This window comes from Panulirus ornatus, chromosome 6 (assembly GCF_036320965.1).
Source record: "Panulirus ornatus isolate Po-2019 chromosome 6, ASM3632096v1, whole genome shotgun sequence".
In the NCBI taxonomy this organism is placed as follows: Eukaryota; Metazoa; Arthropoda; class Malacostraca; order Decapoda; family Palinuridae; genus Panulirus; species Panulirus ornatus.
In genome coordinates this window covers 2298776-2321616 of record NC_092229.1, presented here as the reverse complement: position 1 = coordinate 2321616, position 22841 = coordinate 2298776, and the positions used below count along the sequence as shown (strand labels likewise).

Here is a 22841-nt window from a genome sequence, read left to right as displayed (position 1 = left end):
ACGGGTTTGAGTCTGAATCTCAGACAGAAGTGGCTAGGCTCAGCCAAAAAAGTGAAGGTCGAAAGACATGGCAGTGCAAGAGTAAAACTCTCCTCGAAACACACAAATAATAATTAGAACAGTAATCAAAAGATAAACACACATTTTATATGTAATGTGAAACTACCATCATACAAAATAACACCAATACCAAAGTACACAGGGCTTACCTTGCCTCACTATCTGAAATTTTGAAGTACAAATGAATTGCTGCTTATGTCACAAACAACAAAAATATTTTATATTCTATTTATTTTGCTTTGTCGCTGTCTCCCGCGTTTGCGAGGTAGCGCAAGGAAACAGACGAAAGATATGGCCCAACCCACCCCCATACACATGTATATACATACATGTCCACACACAAATATACATACCTATACATCTCAATGTACACATAAAAATACACACACAGACACATACATATATACCCATGCATACAATTCACACTGTCTGCCTTTATTCATTCCCATCGCCACCTTGCCACACATGGAATACCATCCCCCTCCCCCCTCATGTGTGCGAGGTAGCGCTAGGAAAAGACAACAAAGGCCCCATTCGCTCACACTCAGTCTCTAGCTGTCATGCAATAATGCCCGAAACCACAGCTCCCTTCCACATCCAGGCCCCACACAACTTTCCATGGTTTACCCCAGACGCTTCACATGCCCTGATTCAATCCACTGACAGCATGTCAACCCCGGTATACCACATCGATCCAATTCACTCTATTCCTTGCCCACCTTTCACCCTCCTGCATGTTCAGGCCCCGATCACTCAAAATCATTTTCACTCCATCTTTCCACCTCCAATTTGGTCTCCCACTTCTCCTCGTTCCCTCCACCTCCGACACATATATCCTCTTGGTCAATCTTTCCTCACTCATTCTCTCCATGTGCCCAAACCATTTCAAAACACCCTCTTCTGCTCTCTCAACCACGCTCTTTTTATTTCCACATATCTCTCTTACCCTTACATTACTTACTCGATCAAACCACCTCACGCCACACATTGTCCTCAAACATCTCATTTCCAGCACATCCACCCTCCTGCGCACAACTCTATCCATAGCCCACGCCTCACAACCATACAACATTGTTGGAACCACTATTCCTTCAAACATACCCATTTTTGCTTTCCGAGATAATGTTCTCGACTTCCACACATTCTTCAAGGCTCCCAGGATTTTCGCCCCCTCCCCCACCTTATGATTCACTTCCGCTTCCATGGTTCCATCCGCTGCCAGATCCACTCCCAGATATCTAAAACACTTTACTTCCTCCAGTTTTTCTCCATTCAAACTTACCTCCCAATTGACTTGACCCTCAACCCTACTGTACCTAATAACCTTGCTCTTATTCACATTCACTCTTAACTTTCTTCTTTCACACACTTTACCATACTCTATCAATGAAAAAAATCAATACGTTCAATACACAATATGGAATTTTTCAACATCCTTAGGGAAATAACATGACATCTTCATGTGAATCTTTTTTCTTACCTACATGACACAGAATTTATCAATTACTTAATTATGTATTCTGTGCAACCCTAGGAAACCTTTTATGTAGATCCAGCAGCTTAAAGGCTGCACTTACAATCAGAAGCTTAGAAATGATGGACTCCTTATGTAAATATGTTAGATCTACTAATTACTACTTTATGTCAGCCTTCAGTATTTGATGCAATCTGTAACACCCTCATTGAATCAATGAGTTTCTGGCAGTAATGAACATTCCGATACTTGTCTTTGTCTTCTTCTAATGTCGTGATGAGCAAGTCAGGACAAACACATCCCATCTTTTCTAGTGTTACTGAAACAAAGATGAAATTATGAAATATGATTTATCATGTGAATTCTCTCACAATAGCTAAATAATAATAAAATCATCATCAACAAGAAAAAAGAATGAACAACACAGTTCCATAAACTCCTCAATGTACCCAGGACCTTAGCAGTCTACCACCCTATTACTCACTTCGGACTCCACGGTCTTATCTGCTGCTACATCCACTCATACATAGTGAAAGCACTTTGCTTCCTCCAGGTGAAAAATAAGTATCTTTTACTTCAAAAACATTGCTGACTTACACTTAAGAAGCTATTTCTATGGATAAAAAGTAGCAAAAAGCTTAAAATCAATAAGATTTGTTCAGTAACAAGATTATTTAAGGAGTTCATTGTGCAACAAGAGTCACATTATGAAAGAACATCGCAAGCAAGCACAAGCGATATGGCCTGCCTGATGCGATCATCTCACTCGTGCACCGCTAAGCTTATCATCATACCAACATCATGCTGAATCCCACCAAACTGAGTCAGAAGTAGCCCACAACCACTGTAACACTCGCCCAACAGGTGGAAAAAGTGCCATGGATACTTATAACTTTATGCTGCAGTTGCTAATACTATGGTAAACAAGGGATCACTGTAATTATTTCCTGACTCACCATTCCTGTGTTTATCTAACCCATGATTCTCAAATGTTCTAGGCTGCATATGCACATTTGCAGTCAATTGCCAGAGGCATCACATACCTTGAATGGTACATCAGCTGCAGTACCAAGAATGGTACTGCAGCAATGAAACCAATTTAGGGTGAAATGGTTATCATAAACATATGGCAAAAGGCAGGCTGCTCAATAAGATAGACAGTGGTACAGAAAGAGATAAGGAAGAAAGATAGACCACAACAGAGACTGAGAGATGCAGTGGGATAATAGATCAGATCTAAGGATATCCCAGAAGAACATGTCAGAGAAGTGATTTGGGGGGTGATGGAGGTATTTTGTGTCCAGATGTGTTGTGAAATAAGATTTAGGTCTCACGTGACATATCAACTCAGTATGCAAAGTGAAAAAATGAGGAGTGTCTTTAATATTGTGGAAGTTCATCTTTCACCTTAATACACTGGGAATGGGATGACACTGTACATGAGTAATTTGGAAAGTTTTATGTACCTATTCTATCTCATTAAACTGGTAGTAGATCTAATGATGATAAGACATATATATTGCTTTTTTCTTTTCTTTTGTACTTGATCGCCATTTCCCACATCAATGAAGTAGAGCCAGGAACAAGCGAAGAAAGGCCACATCCGCTCATATCTATCATTAAGCTGTCATGTATAATGCACTAAAACCACAGCTCCCTATCCACATCCTGGCTCCACAGACTTTTCCATGGTTTACCTTAGACATCTCACATGCCCTAATTCAGTCCACATTCAGCAAGTTGACCTCAGTATACCACAATGTTCCAATTCACTCTATTCTGGGCATGCCTTTCATCCCCCTGCATATTCTGGCCCTGATTGCTCAAAATCTCTTTTATCGAGAGAGAGAGAGAGAGAGAGAGAGAGAGAGGGGGAGAGAGAGAGAGAGAGAGAGAGAGAGAGAGAGAGAGAGAGAGAGAGAGAGAGAGAGAGAGAGAGAGAGAGGGGGGGGGGGGAGAGATTCAGATAAATAGATGGATAGACAGAGAAGTCTTTAATTGATATAAATTAACAGTTTATCTATGGCTAACACAAAAGACAACAGCCTTCAAAAAACATAAATGAATCAGTGATACTGAATTTTGAGAACAGGAACTGATAAGCTATACTCTTCTCCCAAAATGCCATTTGCAAAGCCAAATCAGGCAGATCCCAAGAAACTTCAGATAAACCAATAGTGAACCAATTAGGTAAGAAGTAATGATACAGTTCTGTGGTAAAACTATAATGATAAAGTGACATACCACTGCATTTTAACGGTCTTATAGACTACTGTCCTTTGTCCTTTCTTTTTGTTGTGAAAGTATCAAGGTCCAGTGTACACTATTATCTACTAAAATGTCCATCATAAATTGTACAAAACAATGCATATAGAGCAATGTACTGTACTGAAGAAAACCAAGAATAACCTCCATACATGAACAATCACTATCAGGTAGTAGTTATGTTTACTTTTTCCTTTGCAGTATCTATGCATATATCTAACCTTTCCTAGATATATATATATGCAGGCTTATTCTATTTTGGTATGTGATTATTGGTGCATATGCACCTGGGCATATGAAGAAAGATCATGAGAGGCAAGTGTTTTGAGAGCAGCTGAGTGAGTGTGTTAGTAGTTTTGATGCACGAGACCGGGTTATAGTGATGGGTGATTTGAATGCAAAGGTGAGTAATGTGGCAGTTGAGGGAATAATTGGTGTACTTGGGGTGTTCAGTGTTGTAAATGGTAATGATGAAGAACTTGTAGATTTATGTGCTGAAAAAAAACTGGTGACTGGGAATACCTGGTTTAAAAAGAGAGATATACATAAGTATACATAAGTAAGTAGGAGAGATGGCAGAGTGTTATTGGATTACATGTTAATTGATAGGCACAAAAAAGAGAGACGTTTGGATGTTAATGAGCTGAGAGGTGCAACTAGAGGGATGTCTGATCATTATCTGTGGAGGCGAAGGTGAAGATTTGTAGAGGTTTTCAGAAGAGAGAATATTGGGGTGAAGAGAGTGGTGAAAGAAGTGAGCTTGGGAAGGAGACTTGTGTGAGGAAGTACCAGGAGAGACTGAGTACAGAATGGAAAAAGGTGAACTTGCGTGTGTGTGTGTGTGTGTGTGTGTGTGTGTGTGTGTGTGTGTGTCTCAAGACACGACACCAGCCACCCGCCGCTCACCAGAGACAGTAGCGACGTAAGCCGTGCACGTGGTGAGAACCGTGGACAAAGGACGTAACGAGAGTGGGGGAGGAATGGGATGTATCTAGGGAAGCAGTGATGGCTTGTGCCAAAAATGCTTGTGGCATGAGAAGCATGGGAGGTGGGCAGATTAGAAAGGGTTGTGAGTGTTGGGATGAAGAAGTAAAATTATTAGTGAAAGAGAAGAGAGAGGCATTTGGATGATTTCTGCAGGGAAATAATGTAAATGACTGGGTGCTGTATAAAAGAAAGAGGCAGGAGGTCAAGAGAAAGGTGCAAGAGGCAAAAAAGAGGGCAAATGAGAGTTGGGGTGAGAGACTATCATTTAATTTTAGGGAGAATAAAAAGATGTTTTGGAAGGAGGTAAATAAAGTGTGTACGACAAGGGAATAAATGGGAACTTCAGTGAAGGGGGCTAATGGGGAGGTGATAACAAGTAGTGGTGATATGAGAAGGAGATGGAGTGAGTATTTTGAAGGTTTGTTGAATGTGTTTGATGATAGAGTGGCAGATATAGGGTGTTTTGGTCGAGGTGATATGCAAAGTGAGAGGTTAGGGAGAATGATTTGGTAAACAGAGAAGAGGTAGTAAAAGCTTTGTGAAAGATGAAAGCCGGCAAGGCAGCGGGTTTGGATGGTATTGCAGTGGCATTTATTAAAAAAGTGGGTGACTGTATTGTTGACTGGTTGGTAAGGTTATTTAATGTATGTATGACTCATGGCGAGGTGCCTGAGGACTGTCGGAATGCTTGCATAGTGCCAATGTACAAAGACAAAGGGGATAAGAGTGAGTGCTCAAATTACAGAGATATAAGTTTGTTGAGGTGAAAAAAAGGGCAAATGAGAGTTGGGGTGAGAGAGTATCATTAAATTTTAGGGAGAATAAAAAGATGTTCTGGAAGGAGGTAAATAAAGTGCGTAAGACAAGGGAGCAAATGGGAACTTCGGTGAAGGGCACAAGTGGGGAGGTGATAACAAGTAGTGGTGATGTGAGAAGGAGATGGAGTGAGTATTTTGAAGGTTTGTTGAATGTGTCTGATGATAGAGTGGCAGATATAGGGTGTTTTGGTCGAGGTGGTGTGCAAAGTGAGAGGGTTAGGGAAAATGATTTGGTAAACAGAGAAGAGGTAGTGAAAGCTTTGCGGAAGATGAAAGCCGGCAAGGCAGCAGGTTTGGATGGTATTGCAGTGGAATTTATTAAAAAAGGGGGTGACTGTATTGTTGACTGGTTGGTAAGGTTATTTAATGTATGTATGCCTCATGGTGAGGTGCCTGAGGATTGGCGGAATGCGTGCATAGTGCCATTGTACAAAGGCAAAGGGGATAAGAGTGAGTGCTCAAATTACAGAGGTATAAGTTTGTTGAGTATTCCTGGTAAATTATATGGGAGGGTATTGATTGAGAGGGTGAAGGCATGTACAGAGCATCAGATTGGGGAAGAGCAGTGTGGTTTCAGAAGTGGTAGAGGATGTGTGGATCAGGTGTTTGCTTTGAAGAATGTATGTGAGAAATACTTAGAAAAGCAAATGGATTTGTATGTAGCATTTATGGATCTGGAGAAGGCATATGATAGAGTTGATAGAGATGCTCTGTGGAAGGTATTAAGAATATATGGTGTGGGAGGAAAGTTGTTAGAAGCAGTGAAAAGTTTTTATCGAGGATGTAAGGCATGTGTACGTGTAGGAAGAGAGGAAAGTGATTGGTTCTCAGTGAATGTAGGTTTGCGGCAGGGGTGTGTGATGTCTCCATGGTTGTTTAATTTGTTTATGGATGGGGTTGTTAGGGAGGTAAATGCAGGAGTTTTGGAAAGAGGGGCAAGTATGAAGTCTGTTGGGGATGAGAGAGCTTAGGAAGTGAGTCAGTTGTTGTTCGCTGATGATACAGCGCTGGTGGCTGATTCATGTGAGAAACTGCAGAAGCTGGTGACTGAGTTTGGAAAAGTGTGTGGAAGAAGAAAGTTAAGAGTAAATGTGAATAAGAGCAAGGTTATTAGGTACAGTAGGGTTGAGGGTCAAGTCAATTGGGAGGTGAGTTTGAATGGAGAAAAACTGGAGGAAGTGAAGTGTTTTAGATATCTGGGAGTGGATCTGGCAGCGGATGGAACCATGGAAGCGGAAGTGGATCATAGGGTGGGGGAGGGGGCGAAAATCCTGGGGGCCTTGAAGAATGTGTGGAAGTCGAGAACATTATCTCGGAAAGCAAAAATGGGTATGTTTGAAGGAATAGTGGTTCCAACAATGTTGTATGGTTGCGAGGCGTGGGCTATGGATAGAGTTGTGCGCAGGAGGATGGATGTGCTGGAAATGAGATGTTTGAGGACAATGTGTGGTGTGAGGTGGTTTGATCGAGTGAGTAACGTAAGGGTAAGAGAGATGTGTGGAAATAAAAAGAGCGTGGTTGAGAGAGCAGAAGAGGGTGTTTTGAAGTGGTTTGGGCACATGGAGAGGATGAGTGAGGAAAGATTGACCAAGAGGATATATGTGTCGGAGGTGGAGGGAACAAGGAGAAGAGGGAGACCAAATTGGAGGTGGAAAGATGGAGTGAAAAAGATTTTGTGTGATCGGGGCCTGAGCATGCAGGAGGGTGAAAGGAGGGCAAGGAATAGAGTGAATTGGAGCGATGTGGTATACCGGGGTTGACGTGCTGTCAGTGGATTGAATCAAGGCATGTGAAGCGTCTGGGGTAAACCATGGAAAGCTGTGTAGGTATGTATATTTGCGTGTGTGGACGTATGTATATACATGTGTATGGGGGGGGTTGGGCCATTTCTTTCGTCTGTTTCCTTGCGCTACCTCGCAAACGCGGGAGACAGCGACAAAGTATAATAAAAAAAAAAAAATAAATAAGTTTGTTGAGTATTCCTGGGAAATTATATGGGAGAGTATTGATTGAGAGGGTGAAGGTATGTACAGAGCATCAGATTGGGGAAGAGCAGTGTGGTTTCAGAAGTGGTAGAGGATGTGTGGATCAGGTGTTTGCTTTGAAGAATGCACGTGAGAAATACTTAGAAAAGTAAATGCATTTGTATGTAGCATTTATGGATTTGGAGAAGGCATATGATAGAGTTGATAGAGATGCTCTGTGGAGGGTATCAAGAATATATGGTGTGGGAGGCAAGTTGTTAGGAGCAGTGAAAAGTTTTTATTGAGGATGTAAGGCATGGGTACGTGTAGGAAGAGAGAAAGGTGATTGGTTCACAGTGAATGTTGGTTTGCGGCAGGGGTACGTGATGTCTCCATGGTTGTTTAATTTGTTTATGGATGGGGTTGTTAGGGAGGTGAATGCCAGAGTTTTGGAAAGAGGGGCAAGTATGCAGTCTGTTGTGGATGAGAGAGCTTGGGAAGTGAGTCAGTTGTTGTTCGCTGATGATACAGCGCTGGTGGCTGATTCATGTGAGAAACTGCAGAAGCCGGTGACTGAGTTTGGTGAGTGTGTAAAAGAAGGAAGCTGAGAGTAGATGTGAATAAGAGCAAGGTTATTAGGTACAGGAGGGTTGAGGGACAAGTCAATTGGGAGGTAAGTTTGAATGGAGAAAAACTGGAAGAAGTGAAGTGTTTTAGATATCTGGGAGTGGATTTGGCAGCGGATGGAATCATAGGGTGGGGGAGGGGACGAAAGTTCTGGGAGCGTTGAAAAATGTGTAGAAGTCGAGAATGTTATCTTGGAAAGCAAAAATGGGTAGGTTTGAAGGAATAGGGGTTCCAACAATGTTATATGGTTATGAGGCGTGGGCTATAGATAGAGTTGTACGGAGGAGGGTGGATGTGTTGGAAATGAGATGTTTGAGGACAATATGTGGTGTGAGGTGGTTTGATCAAGTAAGAAATGAAAGGGTAAGAGAGATATGGGTAAGAGAGATATGTGTTTAAAAAAAAAGTGGTTGAGAGAACAGAAGAGGGTGTTTTGAAATGGTTTGGTCACACGGAGAGAATGAGTGAGGAAGGACTGACAAAGAGGATATATGTGTCAGGGGTGGAAGGAATGAGGAGAAGTGGGAGACCAAATTGGAGGTGGAAAGATGGAGTGAAAAAGATTTTGAGTGATCGGGGCCTGAACATGCAAGAGGGTGAAAGGCGTGCAAGGAATAGAGTGAATTGGAACGATGTGGTATACCAGGGTCAACGTGCTGTTAATGGATTGAAACAGGGCATATGAAGCGTCTGGGGTAAACCAGGGAAAGTTTTGTGGGGCCTGGATGTGGAAAGGGAGCTGTGGTTTTGGTGCATTATACATGACAGCTAGAGACTGTGTGAACGAATGTGGCCTTTGTTGTCTTTTCCTAGCCCTACCTCATGCACATGTGGGGGGGGAGGGGGTTTTCATTTCATGTGTGGCGGGATGGCAACGGGAATGAATAAGGGCAGACAGTATGAATCATGTACATGTGTATATATATGTATGTCTGTGTGTGTATATATATGTATATGTTGAGATGTATAGGTATGTATATGTGTGGGTGTGGACTTGTATGTATATACATGCATATGTGGGTGGGCCATTCTTTCGTCTGTTTCCTTGCACTACCTCGTTAATGTGGGAGACAGTGACAAAGTATAATAATAAATAAGATTTCTAATAAACTAATCCCAAACAGAATTGTTGGTTACATGATTTCTCACATGATTTTTAAACATCATTCTTAAATCTTATTTTAGTATAAGCTGAAATGTTAGATTATGACTTTACTTCTAATAAGAATTCAGCAGTTATAAATTACTAATGAGCTATCTCTACAGCATTTGCCTTCTTCCTGCATCTGGAGTCATCTAAAAGGATGTTAAATTAATATTGCACTCATATACTTGAAGAATATCTTTCTTTGTGAAAGGTGCTAGCCCTAATCATCTAGGGCTTACCACTTTAGATATGTTTTCAGCGAGATGATGTTAGCTAATTTTGGACCCTGAATGTAAGCTGCAATAACTGCAAGTCGTACTTCTCTCACTTGAAACTGGAAAACCCTAATACACACCTTAACAAATGACTCAAGTGTAGTTCCATATGACTGTCATATGTACCAAATTTGCTACATTATTCAGAGAACATATGTTTATCATTTCTTCCACCCATGCATTAATATCACATTGCTCCCTATACTTTTATCCCTGAAAAAATGAGACCAATCAATCAACCAATAGTAATGTAACCTACTTAAGATGGCTTCTTGTAGCTTATCATCAGGATCATCTAGAAATATCACAGCAGCCTTAAACAAGTCTTGTAGCAGGGCCAAATGTTTTGCAGGATGATAATCTTCTGGTAGGTTATCAAATAAAACTCCTAAGACATGAGCTGCTTTCAGTCTTACCAGCTGCTGAACATCATTAAATCTCTTCACCAATCCTGTGAAAAATGGACTGGTAATGTCTGAAGTAGTTGTCAAATACAGTACGACAAAATAAAACTCATAATAACTGAATAAAGTAAATATCTAATGAATATCTGTAACATAAATAATAAACCTTCAAGATGTGCTAATACTTTAATCATGGGATAGCAATGAAATTGTAGTGTTTTACTTAAAAATCTTATTATGCCTCATTTCTTAAAGCAGATACTGAAAGGTTTAGCTAATCCACCACAAAAAAGAAACCTACTACTGGTACTATCATTCTTCATTACACCACTTACTGTTGACAGGCATTTCATTTCCATTACATCCATCCTATTCCATACTTTTACATTTAAGACTCACAGCCATACAACACTATCAGTGCTGCCATTCTATAAATATTCCCATCTTAGCCCTTATAGTTAGTAAACTTCTTTCCATACACTCCTAAATGCACTTGGGCCTTTGTTACCTCACCCTCAATTCAGCTACCATAATTCCATGCACTACCAAGTTAATTCCTAGATATCTAATCCAACTCACTTCCTCCAGGTTCTCTCTAAATCAAACTCACACTCAAAGCAAACTGTCTCTCTCCCCCACTATACCTTATTACTCTCAACTTCCTCCTTTCACACACTCTCTTAAACTCAGGCACCACCTTCTGCAATTTCTCATTGATGTATGCAACCAGAATGGTCATTAAAGAAAACACTTAGCTCAAAGTATGACCAAAGATTACACATGAATATAAATGACATGAAGATCATGTAAAAATCAGATTAAAACAAAGGTTATGGAACTTATTTTCTTTTTCTTTTTTTCTTTTAAACTATTCGCCATTTCCCACGTTAGCGAGGTAGCGTTAAGAACAGAGGACTGGGCCTTTTTTGGAATATCCTCACCTGGCCCCACTCTGTTCCTTCTTTCGGAAAATTAAAAAAAAAAAAAACAAGAGGGGAGGATTTCCTGCCCCCCGCTCCCTCCCCTTTTAGTCGCCTTCTACAACACGCAGGGAATACGTGGGAAGTATTCTTAATCCCCTATCCCCAGGGATAATGGAACTTATTTTCACCAACATATAAAAATTCACACTGCACACTAGGAAGTAAGGTGGTGGGTAAAGAGCAACAAAAAGATGCCTGTAATGATCTGAGTTGGAAGTACTGGGTGAAAAACAAAAGTGGCTGTACATGGGTATCTTGCCAGTATTCTTCCTTGTAACTTAAAGAGCAAGGTATATAAATCTCTCCTGCAACAAATTTATTACCTGGATGACACTAATTAAAACTTGACTAAGTGGTATCATGTCTTCCTGCACTAAGGAAAAGAAAAGAACTTGTAATATGGCTATTAAAACGAAACAATACCAAGAAATCATGTGGCCACTAAAAAGATTTGCCACAGATACAAGAGGGCAGAATTTGTGTTTACTTGGGGATGGTAAAGTAAAATCTGTGCAAATGAAAAGTAATACATGATCAGTCATTATATCATTTACATCAGTGGGGTCCAGACCCATTGCAAGTATATAGCCTTGTTTAACTGTCTTAAGGATAATATTCATATTCAAATGACAAGTTAAATGAATGAAACAAAAAATCATAAATCCAGTAATTAACATATGACATTTCAGTAGTTAGCTAACAACTTGATAGCTAACCTTCAAAGACCCCCAGCTCTCTCTGGCACCTACGTAAACAAAGAAGTTAAGAACTCACTGATAGCTATTTCTTCCTAATGAGGATAGTGACAAAGGAAATGAAGCAGCCCAGACTTCTATGAGAATAATGAACCAAATGCTAATAACTGCCTGTGGGTAACCCCACCATCTGCCCCTGTGGATACGATCACCTGCCACAAACCATTCCTTACCATTCTTTCCTCTCAAAGAACAAGGGATAGGTCATGAGATTAAATCTAGTTTTAGTAAACAAAAACAAATCATTTATTTTCATAACACCCTAATGTACACCACCAGAAGTGTATAAAAGTAAAGGGGGGAAGGATGGATGGAGAAAGAGAGACTTGCTCACTGCACTCCTTTATAGGAGAAAACAACTTTTCATGAGTTAAAAAATAGCGTTCTCTAAAACAAGGGTCAGCCATTGAACAAAAGAAATGAAAACACTGACAAATGAAGGCATGGTAACTTTTGAAATTCATATAGAAATGTAGTGGTGAACAGCAGGTAAGGAAGAGGTGCATGGTAAAAAAAACCAGGTGTCGCATAGGTGAGTGTCCTACAGATGCAGACTCAAACAATCATGGACAAAAGTGTGAGTACAGTTCCACAGGCCTATATCTTCTAGTTAGAGGTTCCTTGGACAGGATAAAATAATGTTCCCTTTCTGACATTATGGTTACATGAGTCTGCAGTAGGCTTAAATTTCAGGGCAAGGTGTTAATATGCAAAGCAATGTTTCTTCCCAAAGGGAGGAATTCTGGAGTCAAGAGAGATAAAAAGATGATGTGGAATCCAAACAGGTTTTTCACCGTGCATGCTAGACTGAAACTGTCATGAATGTACCCCTCTTTCCAGCTAAAAATAATCACACTCTTGTCAAAAAGTGGATGCTTTATTCACTATATGAAACTTAAGGTTAAGGCAAATCGTCATCCTTTTGATACTGACAAAAATTAGGATGTCCTTGCAATGAAACATGGCATGAAACTCATTCACCGTATGTCCTGAGGATAGAACAGTTAGAAATGAGGAACATGGTGGATTAAAGCTTCAGAAGGATAATTAGATAAAGTATTTGACTGCAGAAAGTACATAATCAAGAAGGTTACAAAACTGATTATGATCACAAAAAGAAAATATCATTTGATGAAGTTTGTCAGTTGTGGGACTACTAAGATCAATTCTACAATCAAATAAAAGAAGCTCCTAGTGTTAATATACTGAAAAGGGATATTCTAGACTTGTATTACCCAGGGATATATATCTGAACATGTTGTAGCATATGGGTTTGACAGTAAGTTGAGCAAAATAGGAAACAGATTTCGGCAACAGCAAAGTAAAGGGGGAAACCCAAGATGTGCCCTTGAAGATGGTACAAATAAGGTCTCTGAACACTGAAACACATACAGCTTCTGAATAACTTATGAACAAGAGCTTGCTGAGAGAGAGGTATAAGCTTTTCTAATGGTACCACTCAACAGATATGGCAGGTTTATCAAAAGTTTGAAACACTTTTGCTGGAAATACATACACCTGAAGAAAAACTCAGAAATAAGGTAAAAGGGCCTTCATTCTTTGAATGCAGAGCAGTAAGTAAATGATTTGGCTATGTTCATTACATATTGATTTCAAATTAAAACTAAAGCCTTCTTCCTTGTAAGAAGTCAATGGTTAGCAATGGTCCTCAAGGTGATCCTGCCTTCAGAAACAGATGGTAGTATTACTCACACCGAATCATTGGTATATGCCTCTCATACCCATTGAGACTTGGGAAGTCCTATTTGCCTAGCTCTATGGCAGATCCACTACAAAAAAGATAGGTTTACTTACAAGGTACTATCAGCTGCCCTTATAAACTAACCAAAACATTTCCTTTACAAACTGTAAGTGTTTATTTTGGCACATTCCAGTTAATATTTTGCATCCTTTGGATTAAAGGATAATGTCAAGAATTTTATCATAGTCACTTTTGATAGCAAATTTCACCACTTCCATCTGATATTTTGACTTTATCATGACAATCAATAGTGTTGTCAGTAACAAAAAAATGACACTTACTATCAGCCAATATATGGAAGGTTTCAGAAGAAATCAACTGAGGATAATTGATGGCAATCCAACAGATAACCCCACAAGTGAAACTACGAGTGTCTTCAGAATTATCTTCTATCAAGGCTGGGATGACTGTCAAAGACTTCCTCAGTTCTGAAAAAGATAAGAAAATCTTATTATATTTCATTGTTCCATCAGTCCCAAATATATGTATATTATAAATCATGATACATGCCTTACCAAATTATCTATTCATTTATCTATTTTGCTTTGTCGCTGTCTCCCGCGTTAGTGAGGTAGCTCAAGGAAACAGACGAAAGAAAGGCCCAACCCACCCACATACACATGTATATACATACACGTCCACACAAGCAAATATATATATACCTATACATCTCAACGTATACATATATATACACACAGATATATACATATACACACATGCACATAATTCATACTGTTTGCCTTTATTCATTCCCATCGCCACCCTGCCACACATGAAATAACAACCCCCTCCCCCCAAATGTGCGCGAGGTAGCGCTAGGAAAAGACAACAAAGGCCACATTCGTTCACACTCAGTCTCTAGCTGTCATGTATAATGCACCAAAACCACAGCTCCCTTTCCACATCCAGGCCCCACAAAATTTTCCATGGTTTACCCCAAACACTTCACATGCCCTGGTTCAATCCATTGACAGCACGTGGACCCCGGTATACCACATTGTTCCAATTCACTCTATTCCTTGCACGCTTTTCACCCTCCTGCACGTTCAGGCCCCGATCACTTAAAATCTTTTTCACTCCATCTTTCCACCTCCAATTTGGTCTCCCACTTCTCCTCGTTCCCTCCGCCTCTGACACATATATTCTCTTGGTCAATCTTTCCTCACTCATTCTCTCCATGTGACCAAACCATTTCAAAATACCCTCTTCTGTTCTCTCAACCACACTCTTTTTATTACCACACATCTCTCTTACCCTTTCATTACTTACACGATCAAACCACCTCACACCACATATTGTCTTCAAACATCTCATTTCCAGCACATCCACCCCCCTCCGCACAACTCTATCCATAGCCCACGCCTCACAACCATATAACATTGTTGAAACCACTATTCCTTCAAACATACCCCTTTTTTCTTTCTGAGATAATGTTCTCGATTTCCACACATTCTTCAATGCTCCCAGAACTTTCGTCCCCTCCCCCACCCTATGATTCACTTCTGCTTCCATGGTTCCATCTGCAGCCAAATCCACTCCCAGATATCTAAAACACTTCACTTCCTCCAGTTTTTCTCCATTCAAACTTACCTCCCAGTTGACTTGTCCCTCAACCCTACTGTACCTAATAACCTTGCTCTCATTCACATTTACTCTCAGCTTTCTTCCTTCACACACTTAACCAAACTCAGTCACCAGCTTCTGCAGTTTCTCACATGAATCAGCCACCAGCGCTGTATCATCAGCAAACAACAACTGACTCACTTCCCAAGCCCTCTCATCCACAACTGACTGCATACTTGCCCCTCTCTCCAAAACTCTTGCATTCACCTCCCTACTAACCCCATCCATACACAAATTAAACAACCATGGAGACATCATGCATCCCTGCCACAAACTGAAATTCACTGGAAACCAATCACTTTCCTCTATTCCTACTCATACACATGCCTTACATCCTCAATAAAAACTTTTCACTTCTAGCAACTTACCTCCCACACCATATACTCTTAACACCTTCCACAGAGCATCTCTATCATATGCCTTCTCCAGATCCATAAATACTACATACAGATCCATTTGTTTTCCTAAGTATTTCTCACATACATTCTTCAAAGCAAAAACCTGATCCACACATCCTCTACCAATTCTGAAACCACATTGCTCTTCCCCAGTCTGATGCTCTGTACATGCCTTGACCCTCTCAATCAATACCCTCCCACATAATTTCCCAATAATACTCAACAAACTTATACCTCTGTAATTTGAACACTCACCTTTATTCTCTTTACCTTTGTACAATGACACTATGCATGCATTCCACCCATATACATACACATACACATCCGCACATATACATACCCATATGAACACATACACAGACATATACATATGTTCATATTCACTCTTGCCTGCCTTCAACCATCCCCAGCGCCACCCTATCACACAGGAAACAGCATCATCACTTCCTGCATTAGCATGATAGCTCCAGGAAAACAGACAAAAAAAAGGCCAAATTTCTTCATAGTCATTCTCTAGCTGTTATGTGTAATGCACCAAAACCACAGCTCCCTATTCACATCCAAGCCCCACAGACCTTTCTATGGTTTGCCCCAGATGTTTCACATGCTGTGGTTCAGTCCGCTGACAACACTGACCCCAGTATACCACATCGTTCCAATTCACTCTATTCCTTCCAAACCTATCACCCTCCTGCATGTTCAGTGCCTGATTGCTTAAAAGTTTTTTCACTCTATCTTTCCATCTCCAATTTGGTTTCCTGCTTCTCCTTGTTCCCTCCAACTCTGACACATAAATCCTCTTTGTCAACCTTTCCTCACTCATTCATTCTAGATGTCCAAATCATTTTATCATACCCTCTTCTGCTATCTTAACTACACTGTCACACTTTTTATTACCACACATCTCTCTTACCCTTTCGTTACTTACTTGAGCAAACCACCTCATACCACATATTCTCCTCAAACATTTCATTTCCAACACATCCACCCTCCTCCAAGCAACCCTGTCTATAGCCCATGCCTCAAAACCATATAATATTGTTGAAACTACTATTTCTTCAAACTTACCCATTTTTGCTCTCCGACATAACATTCTCCCTTTCCACACATTCGTCATCACTCCCAAACCCTTTGCCCCCTTCCCTACCCTATGACTCACTTCCACCTCCATGGTTCCATTTGCTGCCAAGTCCACTCTCAGATATCTGAAATACTTCACTTCCTCCAATTTTTCTCCATTCAAACCAACATTCCAATTAATGTCCCTCAACCCTGCTGAGCCTAATAATCTTACTCTTATTCACATTTACCCTTAACTTTCTCCTTTCACACACTTTTCCAAACTCAGTCAAAAACTTTTGCAGTTTCTCACTTGAATCAACCACCGAAAGCTGTATCATTGGGAACAACAACCGATTCATTTCCCTGGCCCTCTCATCCCCAACAATCTGCATTCTCGCCCCTCTCATCAAAACTCTTGCATTTACCCCCCTATCCACCCCATCCATAAACAAACTAAATAACCATGGAGACATTACACACTCCTGCCACAGACTGACCTTCACTGAGAACCAATCACTCTCCTCTCTTCCTACTTGTTCAAATGCCTTACATTCTTGATGGAAACTTTTCACTGCTTCTAGCAGCTTACCTCCGACACCATATACTCTTAAGACCTTCTACAAAGCATCTCTGTCAACCCTATCATATGCCTTCTCCTGATCCACAAATGCTACATACAAATCCAACCATTTTTCTAAGTATTTCTCACATACATTCTTCAAAGCAAACATGTATAAAACAAACATACAGACACACATTCTGTCGTGTAAAAGACACTCATATGCTTTCTCCTGATCCATAAATGCAACATAAAAATCCATCAATTTTTCTAAGTATTTCTCACACACATTAATCAAAGCAAACATGTATAAAACAAACATACAGACACACATTCTATCATATAAAAGATATTCATGATATGAAAGGAAGCATGGCAACAGAGTTTGGGTATGCATCAAGTATGAATCAAACAAGGATAGCTTAGGTATCTTAACTGAGATGCTTTTAAAAGTTGTTAACACAGGATGCATAAATTCTGATTACAGGAAACTGATGAAAAATGTGGAAGTACAAACACATGAACTGATGTATGATAATAATGGAGCACTAAGATTTGTAAGGAACATCAGCCAGATAATGGATACATTAAGCATTGTGTATAGATAAAGATTTTCATGTCAAACAGATTGAACAATATAATCATACATGACATTGTGATGACATGGTAAAGTTGTGTGAATACAGTATTGGCGCACCTTCTACTATCCGGCCTTTTCCCACAAAAACCTTACAAACAGCTTCTAAGCAGGCCACAGAGGCAGTCCTCAGTGCTTCTGCAGTGGATCCAGCATGCCAAGGTAGAAACAATGCAATACAGTCTGAAAAACAAGTAGAACAAAATCCAATTAGAATTAATTAAAAAAAAATGTGTATATGGGCGTTTATGTTTATATATACGTGTATAAGAGTAGCTTATACACGTATACATGGGGATAGGGGAGAAAGAATACTTCTCACATATTCCCAGCGTGTCGTAGAAGGCGACTAAAAGGGGAGGGAGCGGGTGGCTGGAAATCCTCCCCTCTCGTTTTTTTTTAATTTTCTTAATTCTTTTTTTTTTATTTTCCAAAAGAAGGAACAGAGAAGGGGGCCAGGTGAGGATATTCCCTCAAAGGCCCATCCTCTGTTCTTAACACTACCTTGTTAACGCAGGAAATGGTGAATAGTATGAAAGAAAGTAAGTATAAGAGCAAATGGGCCATTCTTTGTTCTGTTTCCTGGCACTGTCTCGCTGATGCAGGAAACAGCGATCAAATATAATAAATGAATATAAATAATAAATCATTTCATCATTACACTTAATTGCTGTTTCCTGCATCAGTGAGGTAGTGCCAGGAAACAGATGAAGAATGGCCTATCCACACATATACTTATATATATACATAAATGCCCATACATGCACATATACATACATACATATATATTTCAACATATACACATACACAGACATATACATATTCATACTTGCTTGCCTTCTTCCATTCCTGTCACTACCTCGCCACACAGGAAACAGCATCGCTACCCCATGCTTCAGCGTGGTAGTGCCAGAAAAACTGACAAAAAAGGCCACATTCATTCACACTCAGTCCCTAGCTGTTATGTAACTGCACCAGAACCACAGCTCCCTAACCACATCCAGGCTCAACAGACTTAGCATGAGCCAGGCACATATTTCATTGACCAAACCCCAGGGGTGGATGATAAGCTGGGTTGAATTTGGACCAACTACTGCAATCAGAATTCAAATTTATGCACTTGACCCAAGGTGGACCATGAGTGTATCATGGTCAGGAACGCTAAATGCTACACCAAGACACTATTACGTCCAAACGGAAGGAACGGGACAATCATCACATTTTCTGTCCACTAAGTATCTAGAAAACCTATATGAATTCCACAAATGATTATCCTCAAGATCATCTTTACATCTGTCTTTCTCCATACTTCCTCTGTTGGCAAGCAACATTACTACATATGTGAAGCCCCTCATCTTGAAGTCTTAGGCTGCCTGAAATGCCTATGCCCATAATGTCATTAAGATGATCTCCACTCTGACCTTTCTAAGAAACAAATCACAGGAGGAGACTTGTCTTAGAGGACTGTAAAGCTCTCCAAGCACTTTAGTCCAATGTTGCCTGAGTCTAAATCTGCAGAAAACTCCTCGAGTAGTTCTGCAATGCTTGTGGGTCAATCAAGCACCTCTTCGTAACCCATAAGTTCATTTACACAGTAAGTTGAAAGTTTTGCACTGGCCTCTAATGAGCTACATTCTCATTCTACAAGCTCACTAGATGACTCCTTCTAGAAAGAAAGCTAGTTTTAAGCTTGGAAAAAGCTAATTCTTCATAGGGAGGAGGCCAGAGAGCAAGTTTTTATTTCATTTCTAAACCTCCCATGTTTACTCTTTTACAGTAATATGGAATTTTGTGAGGATGAATGAACTAGGAGTGTTTCTTACACCCAGACCTGAGCATGTGACATAAACCTTGTTTATTTTGTAGATGTGATGGCAAGCTGATTTATGGAAGGTTATCATGTCCTTAGGGACAGGTGGTGGAATTATCCATGGTAGTTATTGGGATTTTCACTTTTATTCCCAATAATGGTGTCTCCCTTATTTCCCTTGCCCACTGGCCTCCTCTGCAGAAAGAAATAACTTTCTATAAATTCAAAATTTGCTTTCATATCCATTTGAGATTATGTACATTTAGTTGCCTTTTCATGAGGACTGTTCCAAAAAGGCTAATCATCTATCTTAAAGCAAAATTCATTCTATATGTATGTATAAAGTTGACTAAATAAGTAATTTACTCTTCTTTTCACTGACCTGAAACAATTACTGGGAGCCACTGTCCAAGCTGGCCATTTGATTCAAGTGGATGATCTTCCTGACAAAGAAGTCCCCTCAGCTTTGTTAGGCATTTCAGACTAACAAAAGGATCCTGTTTCTTGGGAACAGAAGCCAAGAGAATTTTCACAAAGAGCTCCATTTCATATCCCAAGGCATGAGCTATGGAAAAATTTTAACATTTGATCTGAATGTAAAATAATATTAATAATACCATTAATGAGTATTTTGAAGGTTTGTTGAATGTGTCTGATGACAGAGTGGCAGATATAGGGTGTTTTGGTCGAGGTGGTGTGCAAAGTGAGAGGGTTAGGGAAAATGATTTGGTAAACAGAGAAGAGGTAGTAAAAGCTTTGCGGAAGATGAAAGCCGGCAAGGCAGCAGGTTTGGATGGTATTGCAGTGGAATTTATTAAAAAAGGGGGTGACTGTATTGTTGACTGGTTGGTAAGGTTATTTAATGTATGTATGACTCATGGTGAGGTGCCTGAGGATTGGCGGAATGCGTGCATAGTGCCATTGTACAAAGGCAAAGGGGATAAGAGTGAGTGCTCAAATTACAGAGGTATAAGTTTGTTGAGTATTCCTGGTAAATTATATGGGAGGGTATTGATTGAGAGGGTGAAGGCATGTACAGAGCATCAGATTGGGGAAGAGCAGTGTGGTTTCAGAAGTGGTAGAGGATGTGTGGATCAGGTGTTTGCTTTGAAGAATGTATGTGAGAAATACTTAGAAAAGCAAATGGATTTGTATGTAGCATTTATGGATCTGGAGAAGGCATATGATAGAGTTGATAGAGATGCTCTGTGGAAGGTATTAAGAATATATGGTGTGGGAGGCAAGTTGTTAGAAGCAGTGAAAAGTTTTTATCGAGGATGTAAGGCATGTGTACGTGTAGGAAGAGAGGAAAGTGATTGGTTCTCAGTGAATGTAGGTTTGCGGCAGGGGTGTGTGATGTCTCCATGGTTGTTTAATTTGTTTATGGATGGGGTTGTAAGGGAGGTAAATGCAAGAGTCCTGGAAAGAGGGGCAAGTATGAAGTCTGTTGGGGATGAGAGAGCTTGGGAAGTGAGTCAGTTGTTGTTCGCTGATGATACAGCGCTGGTGGCTGATTCATGTGAGAAACTGCAGAAGCTGGTGACTGAGTTTGGTAAAGTGTGTGGAAGAAGAAAGTTGAGAGTAAATGTGAATAAGAGCAAGGTTATTAGGTACAGTAGGGGTGAGGGTCAAGTCAATTGGGAGGTGAGTTTGAATGGAGAAAAACTGGAGGAAGTGAAGTGTTTTAGATATCTGGGAGTGGATCTGGCAGCGGATGGAACCATGGAAGCGGAAGTGGATCATAGGGTGGGGGAGGGGGCGAAAATTTTGGGAGCCTTGAAAAATGTGTGGAAGTCAAGAACATTATCTCGGAAAGCAAAAATGGGTATGTTTGAGGGAATAGTGGTTCCAACAATGTTGTATGGTTGCGAGGCGTGGGCTATGGATAGAGATGTGCGCAGGAGGATGGATGTGCTGGAAATGAGATGTTTGAGGACAATGTGTGGTGTGAGGTGGTTTGATCGAGTAAGTAACGTAAGGGTAAGAGAGATGTGTGGAAATAAAAAGAGCGTGGTTGAGAGAGCAGAAGAGGGTGTTTTGAAATGGTTTGGGCACATGGAGAGAATGAGTGAGGAGAGATTGACCAAGAGGATATATGTGTCGGAGGTGGAGGGAACGAGGAGAAGAGGGAGACCAAATTGGAGGTGGAAAGATGGAGTGAAAAAGATTTTGTGTGATCGGGGCCTGAACACGCAGGAGGGTGAAAGGAGGGCAAGGAATAGAGTGAATTGGAGTCATGTGGTATACAGGGGTTGACGTGCTGTCAGTGGATTGAATCAAGGCATGTGAAGCGTCTCGGGTAAACCATGGAAAGCTGTGTAGGTATGTATATTTGCGTGTGTGGACGTGTGTATGTACATGTGTATGGGGGGGGGGGTTGGGCCATTTCTTTCGTCTGTTTCCTTGCGCTACCTCGCAAACGCGGGAGACAGCGACAAAGTATAAAAAAAAAAAAAAAAAAAAACCATTAATGCAGAAATGACAATTTATCTAAAACCTGTTAACCTTTTTCCACCTTAATAAGAGAGCTTCAGAAAAAGATAACTAAGAGTTGGAGGAAAAATTCTTGCTTACCTTTTATGCATGTTATCTCATACTAAACACAACACATCTGCCATCTTATCACCTAACACATTCAACAGTCCTTTAAAACACTTTACCTCTTCCTTGTCTCCTACCAATTTCCCATCTACTTCATTAAATGTTACTCCCATTTGTTCTCTTGATCTCCACACACTGTTCACCTTCAAAAATGTATCCTTCTTCTTTCCACAGTTCACTGACACTCACACTCCTCTAATTTGCCATCTTTTCAGCTCTTGTACCCTTCTCTTGACTTCCTATCACTTTTTCTTGCACTTCTCCCAACCATTCATACTCATACCATTCAATTCACCCTCCTTTTCTTTTTTACTAATGATTTAACCTCCTCATCCCAGTACACACTATTTTTTTGCCTTATACTCAAATTCCACACGCCACACACTTCACCCAAAGATGTAGACACAGCTTCCCTAAAGACTTCCCAATTCTCTTTCATTCCGACCCATTCATTTTCACTCTGTACCACTCTTCACTTGATCTCTCTTCATGTCTCTGCACACAGGTCTCTTCTCCAAGCTTGTTCACTTTCACAATTCCTACATATATATATATCATTTCTTCTTTTCCTAAAACCAATAAAGCATAAACTTTCACATTCATCTCCACAAAGAAATGATCAGACATTCC

General features: G+C 40.3%; 1 protein-coding gene across 1 annotated transcript in view; it reads right to left on the bottom strand.

Moving 5' to 3' along the window:
* Nucleotides 1-1517: 1517 nt before the first annotated feature.
* Dnaaf5 (Dynein axonemal assembly factor 5) overlaps nt 1518-22841 on the bottom strand; it is a 42733-nt gene continuing 21409 nt past the window's right edge. The window contains exons 6-10 of the mRNA XM_071662356.1: nt 19993-20175; nt 17861-17983; nt 13803-13949; nt 9877-10068; nt 1518-1853 (exon numbers count right to left, since the gene is read on the bottom strand). Coding sequence (XP_071518457.1) covers nt 1705-1853; nt 9877-10068; nt 13803-13949; nt 17861-17983; nt 19993-20175 — 794 coding nt within the window. The 3' untranslated portion in view covers nt 1518-1704. The remainder of the gene's footprint in view (nt 1854-9876; nt 10069-13802; nt 13950-17860; nt 17984-19992; nt 20176-22841) is intronic.